The 17,319-nt window shown below is 34.6% G+C and overlaps 1 protein-coding gene across 1 annotated transcript in view; it reads left to right on the forward strand.

Annotated features, from left to right (window-relative positions):
* The first annotated feature begins 8,179 nt into the window (after nucleotides 1-8,179).
* Nucleotides 8,180-17,319, forward strand: part of LOC147070113 (uncharacterized) — a 239,868-nt gene continuing 230,728 nt past the window's right edge. The window contains exon 1 of the mRNA XM_085950052.1: nucleotides 8,180-8,741. Within this exon, the coding sequence (XP_085806178.1) occupies nucleotides 8,221-8,741 (521 nt within the window). The 5' untranslated portion in view covers nucleotides 8,180-8,220. The remainder of the gene's footprint in view (nucleotides 8,742-17,319) is intronic.

Here is a 17,319-nt window from a genome sequence, read left to right on the forward strand (position 1 = left end):
CCTAGTAGAGGCGCACACAGAAAACGGTTTTTATTATTTTTAAGGTGTGTTAAAGTTTAAGTGTGTTTAAAAATCAAGTGAGTATATCACTTTTCCAGTGGGTCTATTCTATACTTCGAACGCTAAAGTGATAAATAGTATCAAACTTAGGGTAGGTTTGTATCAAAATATTACCACTTATTGTAACAATTACACGAAGTTGGTTTTTATTGTTACAATAAGTGCTTTATTTCAACAGCAGTAAGATAGGTGCTGTTAAAATATAGCACTTATTGCAACAATAAAAACCATCTTCGTGTAATTGTTACAATAAGTGCTAATATTTTGATACAAACCTACCCTAAGTTTGATAATATTTATCACTTTAGCGGTCGATAGGTATAGAATAGACCCACAGGAGCCGGAACACTACTGCAGAAGTAATAAGGCGTAGTAAAGTACGCACGGAGGTAAGAGGGAGTACTTGCATCGAAACGTCTGGTGGTTAGCATACCGACCAGTCGAGTTTCAACAACTGATCGACGTAATGGATAATAGTCCTCATCTAGCAAGGTGTCCCCAAATTTTTACACAATGCCTCAAGGGTTCCGCCACGCAAAAAAGGTTAAAAATCTCGGAACTAGATGTTTTTATCTATGACCGAAAAAACGATAATTAGAGTACATATACGCTTTATGACTTTGCACTTTTTACTACACTGATACCCCTCTTTGCTTGATTACCTAAAATTAGATCAAATGATATTCACTTATATTAAACATGTAGTAATACATAAATAAATAGATAACATAAATGTAGGTACTTAGGTAGAGCTGGAGTGCAAAGTTATGAAGACGTGGCAACCTTACTAAAAACAATACCAAACTTTTACATCACTTTTAGTGTAGATGTTACACCGAATGCGCGAAATTGCGTATTACATGAAATCGGCAAAATTTTGACTAATTCATGAAAATTGCAAGCCCGTTGCCTTATTCATGAATTAGGCAAATTATCTGCCAAGTGCGTGAATTCGGCAGGGTATGGAATTCTTAAACCGTCAATATGACAGTAGAAAAAGTAAATTTAATACGGATGATTTTATTAGTTATAATTGGACATAATAATAATAACATAATAATAAAAGGTTAAGTTAGGTAAGGTTTTGTATTTTTTTGGGTATAGTAAATGGAAATGAACGTCATTGTAGTTATAGATATTTGACACATTTGGTTAGTTTGATTAGTTGCAAAAAACACCACCGGAGCGCCACTATCTAGTTTGACCAATGCATGAGCATTTGACACATTTGGTTTAGTTGCAAAAAACACCACCTGAGCACCACTATCGAATTTGCCCAATTCACGCACTCGGCATATATTTTGCCTAATTCATGAATGAGTTAACGGGCTTGCATTTTTCATGAAATAGGTATACAAAATTTTGCCGATTTTTTTGTAATACGCTATTTCACGCATTCGGTGTAACATCTACAATAAAAGTGATGTAAAAGTTTGGTATGTATACGCATGAAATACGCAATTCCACTCATTCGGCGTAACATATATATAATAATATAATACTCTAACATACTATTATAGGATTAACGTAAGTAGGTATTACAACGAAGCCAAGAAAATGTGTGAATCATGCTAGAATTAGGTCGACTGCTAAAGTGTGGATCTATTTTCTTTAACAAATTACAATAAATGCATAATTTTATTCACGCGCATGGGGAATCTAATATTATGCAGTTGCACGCGTCAGGCGTAATAATAAAAAGGCCATTTTGTTAATTCAATTCTACAAAAAGTGAATCAAATAATTATTTAATTCGTCCATCGTGTAGTCTCGTCACGTTCCTGCAATCAATCAAGGTATTAAAATAATTACAAATGCCTATTATTAAAATGCTGATTAAATTGGGCCACCCCTTTACGCATTTTGAAGAGGGCACGTACCTCTGAAATGGGTTGAATTTAATATCGGAATAAAAGCTGTTTTTTTAATCACCAATTATGATATTAATTATAAATTCGTATTACATATTATTTAACTAGTTTGTTATCATTATTATTACCATCATCAGAAGACGAATGACTACCAGGGGTAGGTCCTTGCTATATCAGACTGTTTTCACCCATCTCTATAGTCTATCCCTATCCAAAGTGGCTGCTTTTCATTTCGACTACAGGCAATTGTGTCGACCGTGTCTTCCAGAAAGGGGAAAGCACATAACAGATTGATAAATAAAATTCAGCAGGGTTTTTAATGTATGAATGTCCTGCGGAAATGAAACACATATTATAGACGTGCAATAGTGTGTGTTGCAAACTTCAAATACACCAATATTCAATGAGCGTCAGTGCATAAACCGATAGCAGTTGTCAGAACGAAGGACAAGCTTAGAATAACGTATTCTTGATACGTGTTTAAGTTTATCCCATATTCTTCCACACTTGAGATCGGTTGCCTGTTACTCCACACCCGTTAGGTATTTCAGTTCCCATTAATTCTCATTAAGGGCCCTAGCCTGAGGGCCGATATGTGGGGGTTGACTAGATAAGTAAGATAAACACATATTACAAATTTGCCGCTTTTCACTTTGACTACAGGCAATCGTCCATCGAGGCATCCATCGCCTCAGAAAGCGGGGGCTGACAGGGCTTTAACCTGGGGGCCAGGGCTCAGGGGGGCCGATGTGTGCGGGTCGACCAGATAAATGAAAATACATAAACACACATTACAAATTTTCTCTAATAGTTATTTCCTGCAGCCCAATTTTACTTAAAAGATATTGACATTTTAAAATATGTGCAATTTTTGATTATTGTGTTTTGATACTCGACAATTCAATAATTCAAATGAATGTATTAAAAAATACGAAACATCGCTAAAAATACACTGAATATCTCACATATCATTTGGAAAACGCTACTGTAAAGCGTTACACTGCCTTTAACCTTAGCGATAAGTAGGGGTGCACGCCAAAGATCCTGACCTGGGGACCACGTCAGGATGTGGAGGCCATGGTGACAATCGTCGATTGTACTACCTTGTCAAGTTCAGTCACTATATCACTAATATTTTACTCATCTCATCATTTTTTAGAAAATTGGAAAACACTTCTTCATTTTTATTTAACTCATAAAAAGGCATCCCGTGCGGATCACTGCTTTAGAAGATGGTACACAAAGAAGAAGAATAATGTATAGGGCACTATAAAACTGTTTCTACTACAACTGTATATTTCTCAAAATAATCCCCTATCTCTTATTCACGGTAAAATTTATTATTAATGAATCATTATTTTCGGAAGCGCTTATTTATAATCTTCAGATTCCAAATTCGCTCAATATTTTTTAATACCATATCCAGCCCTTCCAAATGCTTCCAATAAAATTTATGATAATCCCATCCCCTAACCATTAAATTCAAGTAATTGATACTTGTCAGAGAAGGTGCTGTGTGCAATTGCCTATTAAAAAGGGTGCAAATTCGATTTGATTCACTGCACTGGTCCCATTAATATGAATTATTCAACCCCATTCTCGTATTTGTATTTTTAATACACTTATAGTACCGAGAACGAAATGTATTGATTTAAAGGGAGTTACGTAAATGTACATATTATTATCACTTAGTAATATAGCCTCACTTACTGGCACCAGTATGTGTAATATCTCGAAAAAATGCAATTTTGTGTTAACATGGGTACAACTTTTCCTCCTATTTAAACATAAACAGTTTTAAGTTATAACTAAAGTTATTCACAAAAATACAACCTTACCTCGAATGAAATTATGCCTACACACAAGTGCCGAAACACCCCCTCCCCCCCAGGAACGAACAAAATACAAATCATTTAAATACATAACACATTTCTGAGTAAATTTATTATAACCAATAGAAAAAATCTTGAAAATGACCCGATTTTTTCTATTGGTTATATTGTTATAACTATAAGTTATAAGTGATAATACGTACTGTCAGCAGTAAATCCATACACGTGTAATCGGGGTATTAATATTTTTTTAATTACACTTCTTTTTAAAATAACACTTAGGTACATTTTATTGTTATGTACCTAAGTGTTTTACATATTTTTCTCTACATGTTTCATGTCAATTAGCAATGTAATTAATATAGATAAAGATAATAAATAAATTGAATTGCATGAAACTCAAAAAGGTAACAGAAATTATAATACGCGATCGTGAAAGTCTCGAGCATTAGTAAAGTTATGCATTATTTTTTTGCACACAACGCGATTCTATTAATATGCTGCTATGTGAAACTCTTTAGATAAAAACAAATGACATGTCATTTCAATGTCATTTGCAAATTATTATCAAAATGAATATTAATTAGATCGATACACAGAGCCCACTTAATATTTATCTTATCTATTGAATGCGATCGATCAGTGTTCAATAGATAAGTTGGTCCTGTTTCCTAATCCACTTTTTATTTATTGTTATTTTCATAATCTAATGGGAATAGATTCATGATAATTTGTGTGCCTACCTCGATATTTTATTGATTATTTTATTTTATTAGAATGCAACAGTGGCGAGGTGTGGAGGTAGGCTGTTGAGATTCGACATAAATAGTGCACACTAAACTTTATCAGTCATACTTATTTGTTTTCATTGAACTAGTAATACAATTTTCAGATGGTGCTGGTTAGTTTTTAAAATTCAATTAAACCCTGCCTAAAGAAAACTATATAATAGTTTAGGTATGATATTGGCGATCCGACAAAAATAGTGCACATGTTTTAGTCATACTTATTTGTTGTCTTTGAATGAAGAATACACATTACAAATGGTCTTGGTTAGATTTTACGAATTCGTAATCTATAATATGTACCTATATCTAAAATTATATATTGGTTAATGGCATATTTTTAGGTATTTTATAGATAAACTAATTTATAATCTATATAGACTTGGATTAGGCAGAGTGTAATTGAATTAAAAAAAACTAACAAACACTTTCTACACATTGTAGTCTCAGCTTTAGTTCAATGTAATGTAAACAAATCTGTTCGACTAGGTACATTGAACTGTTTAGTGTGCACTATTTATGTCAGATATCAGGGCACGAAATGGATTGGAACGCACCGGAGCGCCGTTCCGGCTCGTGAAATTTGTAAAATTATCGCTCCGTCTCGTGGAAAAAAATTTGTTGACCGTCTGAGCTAGATAGGCCATATAATAGAAAATCTGACACACTTATTTTTATAAAATACACATACGATTTCATAACTATGTAAATAAATATCTTCAGAAAATTTTTCGAGCGCTGTCAGATATTAAAGGCCTACCTCCACCCTTCGCCACTGGAATGCAAACATAATGACGTGTTTATCATATCGCAGTCTTGGAAACAGACATAGTCTCAAAAAGATGCGGTTTTGAGATAACCATACAACTTTTATCATCATTCGATCTTATATCTCTATCAAATGGTAAAACTGCCGTAACTAATTTCACAGTCACAAAAATACATCGTTTTATTTATAATGAAATTAGTAAAATACAACAGTTTAACTTTACCATATCCCGAAACATAATAATATTACCAGCTATGTACGTATTTTAACTTCATATCATATCTACACAACAGCCAGACGTCAGTTATAGCAGTTTTTGAGGTCTTTGTTTTTATGTTATACATTTTATTCTATTGTATACCTACCTACCTAGAATCCAACACTTTAAAACCTTGTGTATGTTCAGTAGTGTACATCTATTTTTCTTAGAAGGTAAGCTTCAAATAATCGCTTACTATGGAGCCTTCACCACTGAAAGTTGTCAGCTGTATGGGGGCGGTCCAATGACATTAATTTGACTTATCATTAAATACTTTTTATACTATGGTGGTTTATATCTAAATTCGAACACCTGACGATTTATGATGGTATATCCTATATAGCAAATACCTACTAATTGATTGTTTTATGGATAAATTGTGTGAGGATAAAATCTTAGGATTTAATTATATTTTTACATACCACCGTATGATTTCAGGACGACGATATGATATACTGAATGTGAATGACAACAATTAGTGGCATTTGAACAAAAAATAGTTTTTAACAGTTTTCCAATCACTGCGCATACCTACTTATTTATGCGTAAAAGGGATTCAGCACAGGGGAACGTAAAAGATTGATTTAACTTGTAACTGATTCCTCAATTTAATAATAATAAATATAATTATGTAATTTTGACGGATTGATATTATTTTCACAGCAACGTATTTAAATTGAATATAAGAATTAATTAAAGAAAGCTAAATATTGCAGTAATGAGTAAATGGTATTATTCAGATTCCTACAACAATCTGTACTAATTAGTCATATGTAGAGTTGGGTTTCGGGAATTCTCGAGAATTGTTTTCTGGAAATTACGAATCTCGAGATTGAGATTTTCTCGGGAAATACCCAACTCTACGCATATGTAATAATAATATTATGTTTAGTATTCTTTTTAATATACATGTTAATTAATTGGTCATATTAATAAAATTGCCCCTTTTCTGTATTTCAGATTTAGCATGCTGGCAAGGGTGTAAGGTGAGGAGCATGTAGCCGATTAGCCAATGCGGGCTGATGGCATCTCCGCCCGCGCCTTGGCGCCCTGCGACCCTCAGAATCCGACCGTCGTCATCAACCAGCATCCTGCCGAGGATATCTACCACCCGCCTTCCATATTTGTCCCGTATGACACCGAAATCGCATTGGAAACATCAACGGAAGATATTCGGGTCAAATCGCCGAACGGCAATATTCTCCATGAAGTCGACACCAAAGACAAAAAGAAATTTAAGTCTTTATCGGCACGATTTGTCTCTTCACCAGATAAGAGACTCGACAATACAATTGAATACATCGACGATGTATCATCCAGGTCTTCAATGTCCACCGAAGGACAGAATGGCTCTCCCCAGTCTTCGAATGCTGATTGTAAAATATCTGAATCGAATTTATCTAATGATGTACGCATTGACAATGATGTGGTCGTGGAAAATGGTGCTGGAAGGACTGGTAAAACAATATCGGAAGGCAATAAGAGTGGGAGAAAAGTCAGTAACGATAAGAAGAATGGAAATGATGTCTCATCCAATCCATCTCCACGTAAAGGGTTCAAATCGTATTCTGGATTCGCAAACGTCAATTGTCCCGCTCTTAGACCTGATGATATTATTTATGACGAATTTGATGAGGGCCCCGTTTCTAGTTCCTATAAATGTATATATTTTGATACTAAATGTGATAGAAGTGAAGACGAAGCAAATAGTTCTGGAGCAACACCAAAAGCATCAACAATCTCTGCTGACGCAGGACAGATTCCATCTCCTGAAGCTAATGTCAGTTCTCAGAGTTCTAGTATTCTCCGGGATGACTTGGAATCTGATAGAGATACTAGACAAGCCGTACGTAATATCCGTAAAAGAAATCGACGAACCTTCACGAATCCGAACGAATACACAGATTTCTTTTATTGTCCTGTCGAGAGTAGAACAAATTTTCCTGGAGATGCTGATAACATTTCTAACGCTTCATCTGCAAGTACTTTTAATAGTTTATGTGGAAATATTAGTCCTAGTAGATATATTCATAATGATGGTAGCCGAGAAAGTGTTGCGCAGTGCTCTAAAAGAGCTTATCCCTCAAGGTCATTTCAAACCAAATTGGCCTCCAACGCTACGTTGGAAATTGAACATAATAATAATTCATTCAAAAGTCACGCTCGCGACGAGGCATATTGTGAAACGTTGCAAAAGTGTATTCCAAACAATAGAGTATCTTTCGGCATACATAACACGATCGATAAAACGTCTCTCGAGAGTAATTCTGTCGGAGTTTCTGCACAGAGTAGTGAAAGGACAACACCGCTGCGGGGATTTTCTCCTCATTATTCAGTCGGGCCCATTGAAAACTTTTCAAAGTCCTACTACGCGATAGCCGCAGCCAGGTCGGAGGCGCTATCTTCAGTGCCCAAATCGCAGAGTTGTTACGATTACCGTCTACCTGAGAGACCCCGGCGCGCCGCGGTACAACACCGAGACGCCGACGAGGCCCTATCTTGCCTGCTGTGGCAGCCGTACGAGTGCAGGGGGGGAGAGGACGGTGCTTCGCTGGCGGAGTCGGCCGGAGAGAGCGGCCCCTGCGCGAGCCCGCCTCATTCGCGAACCGCTACTCGCTATGGAGAGTTGTCGCGCGCGGTCGACATGCGGTTGACCGTTCCGGCGCCCGCGCACGGCCGGGCCACCAACGCGCACCCCGCGAGTGTAGTAGTTTCCCTGCATCAGCCGTCTCCCGATTCCAACGTCCTGCAGCAGACGATCAGCCATACGACGGCGAGTGTTAGCAACGTTGTTCACGCGAGTGTCATTCAGAGTGCAAGTGTCGAGGGTATCCAGGATACTGTCTCCAATAATAATGGGTGTAGATTGAGCGTGATCGGGAGCGACGGGGGTCGTCGTTCCCACGATGTGGGGGTCATCAGTGTGAACGGTGAAGTGGTTTCAGGATGTGCGGCTCTGCCGGCGCTCAGGACTTGGGGCTCGCAGACGGAGGAGCCGGGGAATGGCGGTGCTCCTCCGGCGACCAGGGTTTCCGGTCCTCCGCCGTTACCTCCGCCCTACAGTACACTTCCGCATGCGTATTCGCTCCATGCGCAGCCGCAGCCTCTGCCACCTCCGCCCTTGCAGCAGCACGCCTACCCGTTTCAGCCTGTCAGCCTCAGAAGGTATGGACCAACACTTGACATTATAATTACAATGATTGATTGACGATATTTCAACCCGGAATTCCGGATACCTTGTACAGTTTATTCAATGAAATTGTAGTGTGCCAAGAGATTTGAATAGGTACTTACAAAATAAAATAAAATGTAAACATAAACAATGGTTTCGGCGCGGGTAGATTTTTCCCTTCGAAATAAAAGATCTCTGTGCTTACTTACCAACTGACTAAACATGAAATTCATTCATTGTATAATAAATAATAATGTTATAATGATAATATGTCCTACAATAATTACATATTATATGACATGTATATTATTTATTAGCATAATACTATTTATTATGTACATTCTTTTTAGTTTCAACATATAGGTATTCGAGATTCTCTTGAATCGTAGTAATCACAAATCTGGACTTTAATAGCGAGATGTTTATTTTGAATGTAAACACAAAATGTTTGAAATCTCGTTCGGATGCTGACTGATAATTATTTGATTAACTGCACCCGGACATGCCAAATATTATGATATTAAAATAAACAATAATATTTGAATTAATATTGTGCAAAACCCAAGAATAGAGAAAGTTCTCTCGACGTCTTTGTTCAGAACAATGTTATTGAAAGAATATTTATTATCAATAGATACTTGAATAATAAATTAAAAATAAATAGGTACAACCTACTTTATGGTAAATATTTGATGTAATTTGAATTTCGATTCGCAAATGTAATCAATAAGTAAATCTAATAGTACCCAATCTATGTTCGGTTTATATTTACCCTATGCGAATGTGCATAACGCTTGAAGATGCAAAATATAGAAAAAAACCGTGTCTATAAATGTATCTATAGTCTAAACTCTAAGGTCTATATCAAAGTAACCTAATTTAATATTGATCAAAAGTTTCAATAGGCAGGTTATCTACTGTCAATGGTTGACATGTTCAAATCGCTGATTTTTGTTTATTTTTGAAAATCTACTAACCATCTATTCTGTGCTTTTAACTATTTTCTAATAATAACTACTTTATCAGCTCCTACGAATTTTTCTAAGAGTATTTGGACATTGGTCGATGCACTGATACTCCAATAAAGTGTTAACCACAGAACAGATCAATAAATAAAAATGTAATAACCATCGCCATGGACCAAGGTTTTGAAGCAGGATACTTTATGATGGTCAGGCCATAAAACCCAAGTATAACAAAGCATGCCAACTGCCCTCAATATTGAGTGTAGTACCTACGCTACATTTACGTGACAAACTTTGAATGCATATTATTATTTATTATTGAAAATAACATATTCTTTAACACGTGTTTAAGTGTATCCCATATTCTTACACACTCATAAGTTAAACCTTGTTACAGCCTGAGATATAACTTATCTTCGTGCCCAGATAAAATTGTAGTTGTAGTTGGCCATATCATACTTCACTGTGAGATATTGTATCGAAAACCGATAACCGTATAGCATTTAGATCAAATTCATGTACTTATTAATGAAACATTTAAAGCAAAATACGTAATAAAACCCACCGGAATCCAAGGGAAAGGTAGATGGAAATAGCTAGGTAAAAAAAATAGAAATACAATCATATCGCAGGTATCTATATTTTTATAATATATATATAAAATAAAAATAATATAATATACCTATATATATAATATATAAACCTCTGGTACCTAGGTGCTATAGATCTACCATCATAAATTGGCATTTCAGCGAGGGCGCTAGTATGACATTGAGAATATTACCATAACTAACAAAAAAATGGTAATTTATAATTTTTTTATTGGTAGTAGATTTCTGTACAAATATTATGCAATCCATAATTCGAGAAACATGTTGTAAAATTAAATGGCATTTGTAACAAATTTATCCTCGATGGACAATTTTAGTTTCAAATTCGACCGGCTGCCAACTTACGATGGTAGATCTTTAGTGAGTATCAAGTCGCACCTATCAAAAATATCTGATAATAATGACAGCTTTATTATCAGATATTTGATACAAATCAATAACAAATTAATGTTTTCATTGAATCTAATATAATCAGAAATTATTATCAGCAATGCTCCACAAACAACGCGGTATTTTTTTAATCTCAATCTTTCCGGCACGACAGCTCTTGGTGAACTATGAAAGTAATACGTAGAATTTACATGTAACCATGTATCTTGTGTCATGTTCCTTCTTTCTTGGGGCGCGACAATTTTCATAACCTTTTTCATATTTTCATTCACAGATACTTACTTACCAATATTTTGCTGTAATTAATCTGTTATAAATATAACACTGGTGAAAGATGGAGCTGTTAAGATCCGACATAAATAGTGCAGACTAAACTTTGTCAGTCATACTCAGGGAACTCAGAAATTTTCTTTTCTGTGGTCATACTTATTAGTCATTGAAGTTAGACTACAATTTGCAGATAGTGTTAAGTAGTTATTTATTAAAAATAAATTTAATCCCACGTAAACCAAGTCAAAAAATATTCGTCTATCTATAAATATCTCAAATTATACCATTAAATCATACATGATTTTGGATATTTTATAGATGGAAGAATAATTTTTATCTATTATGTTTTATGAATTAAAAAAAAACTAACCAACATCATATTACCTAATATGTAATAATATCGTAATTGAACGAAAAGAAATAAGTATGACTGAAAAGTGTGCATTATTTTTGTCGAATCGCCCATAGTCATACCAAAACTATTTTGTTTTGGTTTAGGCAGGATTTAATTGATTTTCAAAAACTTAAGAACACTATCTGCAAATTGTAGTGTTAGTTCAATGAAAACAAATACATATGACATGACTGACAAAGTATAGTGTGCACTATTAATTTATGTCGTATCTTAACAGCCTATCTCCACATTTCACAATATATATTAGGTATATAAAACTTCTACTAAAACGACATCATAACTTGATTCAATTATTTATTTATTTTACTTATTTAAATTTAAAATATCGAAATCGTGACGAATCTTTTTATAACAGTTAGATGCAAGTATGCAATCAAATTAAACGTTGTTGTGAAAGGCGAGCTCGTCTGATTAACATGATATTCTCATCAAAGTTGGACCATGAACTTTTCGCTAAAGGATGTCGAAGGTCAACAATTTTTCGCGAGATAAATACATAATAATTTGTATTACTTATCCGTGCATATTTTATTATATAGATTTTATTCGATGTATACGTAAGATAAAATCTTTACCCGATAGGTGAGGCGAGTGAAGTGAGAAAATCAACTCATTTGGCACAGATACAAAACATCAAATCAAGATCACTATCAAATAATGTGGATTTAGAGCCCAGTTTATTTTTTGATAAAAAAATGAAGTCCACTGATATTAAACTAAAACGTGAAACATAATATGAAATACTATATTGGTAAAGATCTATTGCATGTAAAAATGATACCCCACCCCAGTGTTGTTATTTATTAATTGTTTTATTTTGTGCGAACGGACGCTCTGATTTACGTGTCATTTACCCTGACCGTGCATCTGATGCACGTATAAACTTGTTTGATTGAGCTTTAAGTAGGTACGTGTGCATACATATGTACTTACTTTTCTATATCCTTTCACACTCAATCATTTTGTGAGGTTTGTTATAATATAGTATCGAACACTTTTTAGGTACAACCTATTCTTGATCGGAACCGGTTTCAGGTAGTGTCCATCCACTTTGAATACATAAGTATCACCCAGGGAACATTTTTCTTTTCTGTGGTATCACCAATGTCACATGATAAATACGAGGAAACCGATATGGGTACTTTACTACATATCGTCACTGTTCTAGCAGAAGACACTAATTAAAAAAATGACATATTGAGTTAGTTATACCAACATGTACCTTATTTCAAACTTTACCGTCTGGAAATATTCTTAATAAATAAATAGTCTTTATTTTAAAGTCATCCTTTTTACGATTACTTAATAAACTCACATGATAGACCATTTCAAACATTTTAACAACTTCAAAGTCAAATTACTCAAAACTAGTATTCTTCAGTTGTGTGTTCTGCCAGAACAGAGACGATATACCAGTGGCGAAGGGTGGAGGTAGGCTGTGGAGATTAGACACAAATAGAGCACACTACACTTTGACAGTCATACATATTTATTTTCATTGAACTTAGAATAACTATTGCAGATGGAATTGGTTAGTTTTTTAAATTAAATTAAACCTTGCCTAGACCAAACCGTAATAGTAGTGGCAGGCTTTGGATATCCGACAAGAATAATACACACTTTTTCAGTCATACTTCTTTGTTTTCATTGAACTAATAATACAATATTCGATTAAGATTAAACCCTGACCAAACCATAATACATACTTAGATAAAAAATATTCGGTTCTTGTCTGTTTACGATATACTGGATTATTTGTTAGGTTAGGCTATGTTATGTTAAGTAAGGTTAGGTTATCATTCTTGAATTCATGAATTTTGACCAAATCGGCAATGAAAATTGCCGCTGATCCCGCCTGGCTTCTAGTAAACAGACTTGTACCTTGTACCAAAATATTCTTCTACTTTCTATAAAATATCTAATGTTATGTATAGTTTAATGTCATTATTTTCGATATTTTATAGATATAAGAATATTTTCTAACTAATATCTATTATGGTTTGATTTAGAGGTAGGTTTTAATTGAATTTTCATTATGGTTGTCAAAATTTTGTGTGCACTGCACTATTTATGTCGGATCTTTACAGTCTACCTCCTTCGCCACTGACATGTGCCTATTATTGAAATAACAGAATGAAGACCATGCTATCTACGCATAAATACCATGGTTAATTTGATTGCTTATACTATGAAAAAAATCGAAAGTGCCCATCGTTGCAATATTATTTTTCTCACGTGCCATATTTTTAGTTAATAACGTTGAATACCTATGTGCCTAACTAGGTAGCAGGTACACGTATTTACGTACATGTTGAAATTTAAATCTTTTGTATGAAATTTTGTAACCGAAGCGAATTTTTTGATTAACCGTAAGTATTGCTAATGCCTAACCTAGTCCAAGCCAAGATGCGCGGGAACAATTAATAAACATGGTATACAAACTGGTAGGTAACGAACATTTGTACGCGAACATTTTAATTTTTTTAAATGTCCCATGTACATTCGTCACTGTTCTGGCAGAAGACACTAATTCCAAAAAATTACATATTGAGTTAGTACCTACCAAAATGTTCTTTATTTCAAACTTACCGTCTGGAAACCTTCTTAATAAATAAACAGCCTTTATTTTAAAGTCATCCTTTTTACGATTACATAATAAACTCACATGATAGACCATTATTTCAAACTTTTTAACAACTTCAAAGTCAAATTACTCAAAACTAGTACTCTCCAGTTAGTGTGTTCTGCCAGAACAGAGACGAATTTTGTATTCCAACGCGGACGGTACAAATCTTGTATAAATTTATTCGGCCTGGACTAGGCATTAACAGATTACACTGAGTCATACATTTATACAGTTTGATCCAGGGAACACAGAATCAATGGGAACTAACCTAACCTAACAGATGTGGAGTAATAGGCAACCGATCTCGAGTGTGGAAGAATATGGGATAAACTTAAAGTGTCAAGAATACGTCACTAAGCTTGCCATTCGTTCTTACAACTGCTCTCGGTTTATGTACTGACGCTCATTCAATATTGGTGTATTTCAAGGTTAAAACACACACTATTGCATGTCTATAATGTGTGCTTCATTTTCTTAGGACACTTACACATTCAAAACCATGCTTCAAAATGTAGTGTATTGGGGTATAGTCTATCTGAATTATATATTTATTTATTCTGTGGTTTGATCCGTCTTTATTTTACCATTGACTAAAAAGCTGACTGATTAAAGTAGTGGTCTCCAAACTTGTTTGATCGCGTACCGCCGATATTATAAATACAATAAGTAGTTATGTAATTGGGCTGAAATCTACATTAATCTACATTAATGCCTTCATAATATAGTAAACAAACAAATTATTATTTATCTTATAAACAGCTTACATATTTGTTTTTCATCTTCGTCGCTCCAGAAGTTAACAGAGATAACACCATGTCCATTAACTCATAGGATTTAGTTTTTATTTAGTTGACATGTCTTGAAAATATGTGCATATATGGGTCAATGAACCCCATTGCGCCATATCATGGCTCTTAGTCTGATGGGGGCTATCCTTGTTCGATTTTTGAGACTGGCTCCTGGCAGAAGACGTAGGTACTGCTGGCCAAAGGCTAAATTCGCTTCCCATAAGATATTGAACTAAAAGGATTAGGCAAGTTATATATTTACATGGACCGATTACTGATTATTACCGATTGTTATTCTATGGAATAATCTCACAATAATTATGAATTGAGCGTAAATAATGCATATTGTAATTACTTATTATAGATGGACTCTTGACCGTAATGCGTTTTTATATAATATGATATATTTTCGGTAAATCGTATATGAAAATGACATTTAAATGCATACTTACATTTTTTAAAAATTGCACCATTCTTGAACATGTAATTATGTATTAAGTATATTGTTACTTACCTATAGGAATGTAAATTAATACATGTAAAGTCCTACGTAGATTTTTTCTTGGATGGTCCTTATGGTAATGGAGAGACCGTCTCATTCTGTGAGTTTATATAGGTACTTAACCGAAATAGCTATCGACGTAAAAACAATATGTAGAACTTCTTTCTTCTATCTATCTATCTTCTAACTATCCGCCCCTTAACTGGAGCATATGGACACAACGCGGCGCCTCCAAGAATCCCTGTCGCTCGCCAGTCTTCTTGCTTCGTTCCAGGTCAAACCAGCATCCCGTAGCTCCGCCGTATACACTCTGTAGATTGTATTTAGCGGCCTTCCAGGACGCCGGAATCCGGTCGGCTTGAAGAACAGGCAAGTCAGAACTTAGCATAGGCATAGACTATAGATACATCTAGACGCCACCCGTTGCATTGCTAAATGAAGCTACGTGCCGTGCGTTTGGTTTGTGGGCGAGCGAACGCATTCGCCTACAAATGTTCGAGACCAAAGTACATTTCGCTAGTGCTCGCCCAAAGTGCTCGCACTAGACGCTCAGAATTAAAATATAATTTTCTATTTTTTTACGTTATATAGTATTTTTAAGCGGTAGCGGGAGCATAGGTAATTTATATCGTCACTGTTCTGGCAGAAAACACTAATTCGAAAAAAATACATATTGAGTTAGTACCAAAATGTTCCTTATTTCAAACTTTACCGTCTGGAAACCTTCTTAATAAATAAACAGTCTTTATTTTAAAGTCACCCTTTTTACGATTACTTAATAAACTCACATGATAGACCATTATTTCAAACATTTTAACAACTTCAAAGTCAAATTACTCAAAACTAGTATTCTCCAGTTAGTGTGTTCTGCCAGAACAGAGACGATATTATTATGTTGTACAATGGAATTCTACCAAGTACTTAAATGCCGACTCTTGATAATGTCGTATTTTGTGTTTAAAATTCTATTTTATTGTTTAATTTGTATTTTTTTCTACTAATTTGTTTACCTGTGCTATTCTAAATGGCATGTTGTGTACGTCTTGGTTTCATAATTTGGTATGTGCTCAATGTGTCTTTTTTAAATAAAATAAATATATACATTTAAAAAAAGACAATGTGAAAATATTTTGTGTTTTTCTTGCCAGATCGAGTCTGAAAAATTGGCACCTGGCATATTATGCCGTTAAGTCTAGCAGTTTTAACAATACAAACAGCTTAAAATAGAATTATTCTTGATTTACGTTTTGTACCATATTTATTAAAAATGTAATCTTAAATGTACCCACCATACGATATTAAATTAAGCGATTACCTAGGTACCTACCACATTTCGTGTAGGTATCTCACATTAATTAATTTTAGTGGTAGGTTACTTATTTATTAGTTGGGATTGTTGGGAAGCATTATATCTGCTGTCTAATTTATGTTCTTAACTGAGGTTCCTACCCAAATACTATAATCTGTCATATTTTTGTCAATGAGAGTTGGCAACGTTGCTCAAAGTCAAAACTGACATTGGATTGTCCAACCGGGTTTATTTAACTCTGTTGGAAGTTGGTTTATCACCGTATTGGTGTATTTTTTTTTAAATCCCAGTACCTATTCGAAGTTAATTAATTTACTAGCAATTTAAATGATAGACTTTTATGTAGTTACTAAATACTTACCAAAGAATGTTTCGGCCTCCATTATTATCCTGTCTTGAAATCAATTTGGACAACAAAAAAAAACTAATCGCTGTAGGTAGAGATTTCAAATAACATAGGTGGAAATAATATTATGAGATACGAGTAGTCCATTCAAATTGGTTTGTAAATCACTAAAACGTTATTATATTTTATATCTGATATTGTTGTTTACAAATTTAAGTTCTCCGTATTTATTGGGCTTGGTTAAGTTTACGAGAATGGCCCCCGGGCTCATGATAATTTCCCATGAAAAATAATCATTCTCGACAGCGAAATTATTTAATACCACTTTGTCTACATAATACGTAGGATA

The sequence above is a fragment of the Rhyacophila brunnea genome, unplaced genomic scaffold, assembly GCF_057557595.1.
Source record: "Rhyacophila brunnea isolate RB1 unplaced genomic scaffold, BYU_Rbru_1.0 scaffold_22, whole genome shotgun sequence".
Classification (NCBI taxonomy): Eukaryota; Metazoa; Arthropoda; class Insecta; order Trichoptera; family Rhyacophilidae; genus Rhyacophila; species Rhyacophila brunnea.